Consider the following 3644-nt stretch of genomic DNA (forward strand, 5'->3'; position numbering starts at 1 on the left):
AATATCTAAAAAAACAAATGTATATGCAATAACTAGAAAAAAAATGAAAAGTGATAAGAAGGCTTTAATCCCTTGACTCCCCACTCACAGATCCTTTACCTAGCACCCCTTCTTACGAGCATAACCGGAGGCACAGCTGTCTTCGAAATGGCATCCTACGCCCTCATGGCAGATACCTCGGACGCCTCCACCAGGACTCATGCCATGGGACGTCTGACGAACCTCCGAGTCTTGGGCACGGCGCTGGGGGCTCTCTCAGGAATCCATATGCTGAAGGATTCCTCCGTATCGTCAGCGTGGATCTTCTCGACTTCGCTGGGTCTTGAAGCCCTGTGTCTCCTGTATACCGTTCTAGTCCTTCGGGAGGAGGGAGGAGGCGTGGGACACGAGGAAGGAGGGAGGGCAGGGGCTTCGATCCAGAGGAGGGACGGGAAAGGAAAGATTCTGGAGGTCCTTCATCCTAAGAACGTGAAGGAGGTGTTTGAGGTCCTTCGAAGACCGAGAGAGGACGGAGGGCGGTCTCGACTTCTGGGATTCCTTCTTCTGTGGAGTCTCGCCGTCTTCTCGCGGCCGCCGGGACTCGAGAGGTGGAGTTCCCAGGTTCTTGGGTGGGATTTTCACCTCTACTCGATTTGGAGCAAGAGCGCTTTGCTCATCGGTCAGGTGAGGGGGGAAGAGAGAGAGAGAGAGAGAGAGAGAGAGAGAGAGAGAGAGAGAGAGAGAGAGAGAGAGAGAGAGAGAGAGAGAGAGAGAGAGAGAGAGAGAGAGAGAGAGAGAGAGAGAGAGAGGGGAAGGGAGGAAGAAAGAACGAGAGCGAGATAGATAGATAGATAGATTGATAGAGAGAGAGAGGGGGGGATAGATAGATAGATAGATAGATAGATAGAGAGAGAGAGAGAGAGAGAGAGAGAGAAAGAGAGAGAGAATAATAAAGATTATAATGAATATGATAACAATAATTATAACAATATTAATAGTAATTACAATTACGAGGATAATGATATCATAAATAAAAACAATAGTAATAATACTGATGAGAACCATAACAACAAAAAACAACAACAATGATAATGACAACACTACCGATAACAAAATAAACAAAACAATACAAAAACAACCCTGCAGGTAATGACCATTATCGTCCTGGTAACCATGCGCTGGCGACCCGTGGATGACTGTCTTCTGGCGACCATCTCAGAAGCCACTTCCGGTCCCGAAAACTTAGTCCTTCTAGCCATCTCGGGACCCGACCTGGCTTGGATGCTGTGGCTTGTTCTGCTCTTCTCCCTCATGCACAACTTCACGGAGATCGGGGTCACTTCTGCGGCTTCGAAGGTGGGTTTGGGGTGGGTTTGGGTGGGTTGGGGGTGGGTTAGGTGGGTTTGGGGTGGGTTTGGTGGTTGGGTTGGGGTTGGGTTTGGTGGGTTAGTTGGGTGGGTTTGATGGGTTGGGTGGGTTTGGTGGGTTAAGTGGGTTTGGGGTGGGTTGGGGGTGGGTTGGGGTGGGTTTGGGTGGGTTTGGGGGGTGGGTTTGGGGGTGGTGTTGGGGTTGGGTTTGGGGGTGGGTTTGGGTGGGTTTGGGGGGTGGGTTTGGGGGTGGTGTTGGGGTTGGGTTTGGGGGTGGGTTGGGTGGGTTTGGGGGTGGGTTTGGGGGTGGGTTGGGTGGGTTGGGGGTGGGTTTGGGGTGGGTTTGGTGGTGTTGGGGTGGGTTAAGTGGGTTTGGGGGTGGGTTGGTTAGGTTAGGGGTAAGCCATCTCTGTGGCTTCGAAGGTGGGTTGGGTGGGTTAGGCTTCGAAGGTGGGTTGATGAGGGGGATTGGGGGTAAAGATGTTAGTGGGAGACTGAGGTAAAAAGGCGTATTTGCAGATCATTATTTACTATCACTCTTTTTCATTATCATCATCATTATGATAATTATCCTTATTATCATCATCATTATTAATATCATTACTATCATCATAAATATCATTATTATTATTGTTATTATGATTATTAGTATTAACATTATCATAATTATTGTCATTATTACTATTATTACTAATTCTCTATATATCGTTATTATTATTACCAATACTATAAATATCATTCTTTTTACAATCAGCATAATTACCACATAGTTACACATGATTAAATTTAATCATCCTAAGACATATAATTAACCATTAAAATTAAACAAAGAACAAAATAATTAAACCCCAAACCAATAAAAAAAAATATATATACAAAAACAACAACAATAACAACAAAAACATCACACTAACCCCCCTTCCCTTCCCCCTCCCCACCCACCTCCCTCCCCCCTCCACCCCCCAACAGACCGTCCGAAGCACCGAGCACGCCCGTCTATTCGGCCTCCTGGCGGCGCTGCGGGTGGTGACCTTTCAACTTCAGCGGGTATCCTACGCGTCCTTGACCTCTGGCGCCAAGGACACGTTCCCATCAGCGCAGTTTCTCGTCGCCGCCGTCTGCGCTTGTTTCAACGCCTCTTTGGCTGCGAGTCTGTACCGACGGAGGCCACGACGGAGGGTGGAGGGGGAGGGAGGGGGAGAGGGAGAGGGAGGGGGAGGGAGAGAGGGAGAAGGAGGGGAGAGTGATAGGCAGTGTGAGAAGATTGGTGGCGTTGATGTTGCGATTTATTTCTAAGTCTTTTTTTGTTTGTTTGTTTGTTTGTTTTTGCATTTTTTGTTTTTTTTTGTTTTGGGGTGTGATGATAGGCGATGCTGTGATGTGTTTATGTGTTGTTTTTGTTTTCGGGTGTGATATATCTTTCTGTCTAGCTATATGTATATGTATGTGTATATGTATATGTGTGAGTTCTTGTGCGTATGAACGCGGGCGTGTGTGTGTTTATTTCTGTGTTTATGTGTGTGTGTGTGTGTGTGTGTGCGTACCCGTGTGTGTGTATGTGTACAGGTATGAATGCGTGTGCATATGTACAATACTCAATTATCCATGAGATTATATATCTATTAATCATTTAAATAACTTACCAGAAATTACCGCATGATATTATCAGAAAATTATCCTTACAATCTGCTCTCACTATTTGTAACGGCAATAAAAAATAAAATAAAAAAAAGTTTTTTCTCTGTCTTATTAATGTTTGTAATTTATCTCCAGTGACTTTAATTATAGTCCAATGCCTCCTTTATTGCTTAATTCATTCTGGAAATCGTAGTAGTAGTAGTAGTAGTAATAATAGTAATTGATTTGATAGTTAGAGACAGGTAACGCCATGTCGCTCTGAGAGAAAAATCCCTAACTGGCAACTAAGCCACGGCCCCTTTTTTCCGAATCGTAATAATTAATGGATTTAAATACCTAATTAGTTGATGTTTATGAAAGCTATTTTGTTTACTTTATTTTTTTTACTGTTAACTGAATAAATAATATGTTACTATTGAATTCCATGGCAGTGGCGCAACCTGTGTCTACTTACCTTGGTTGCAGGAATGGTGAGAGTGGCAATGATGGTAGCAATGATAAAAACAAGCTTAAATGATGGTGATAATAATGATGATGATGATGGTAATGATGATGATGATAATGATAATGATGATGATGATGATAATGATAATAATGATGATGATGATATTGATAATGATGGTAATGATGATGATAATGATGATGATGATGATGATAATA

At 43.9% G+C, this 3644-nt stretch overlaps 1 protein-coding gene across 1 annotated transcript in view; it reads left to right on the top strand.

The window, feature by feature from the left end:
* LOC122264598 (solute carrier family 46 member 2-like) overlaps positions 1 to 3058 on the top strand; it is a 13024-nt gene extending 9966 nt beyond the window's left edge. Inside the window, exons 3-5 of the mRNA XM_086548976.1 lie at positions 91 to 663; positions 1126 to 1335; positions 2316 to 3058. Of these exons, the coding sequence (XP_086405102.1) occupies positions 91 to 663; positions 1126 to 1335; positions 2316 to 2642 (1110 nt within the window). The 3' untranslated portion in view covers positions 2643 to 3058. The remainder of the gene's footprint in view (positions 1 to 90; positions 664 to 1125; positions 1336 to 2315) is intronic.
* Positions 3059 to 3644: the final 586 nt, after the last annotated feature.

This window comes from Penaeus japonicus, unplaced genomic scaffold (genome assembly GCF_977035675.1).
Source record: "Penaeus japonicus unplaced genomic scaffold, GWHDUDI00000001_assembly GWHDUDI00000021, whole genome shotgun sequence".
NCBI lineage: Eukaryota > Metazoa > Arthropoda > Malacostraca > Decapoda > Penaeidae > Penaeus > Penaeus japonicus.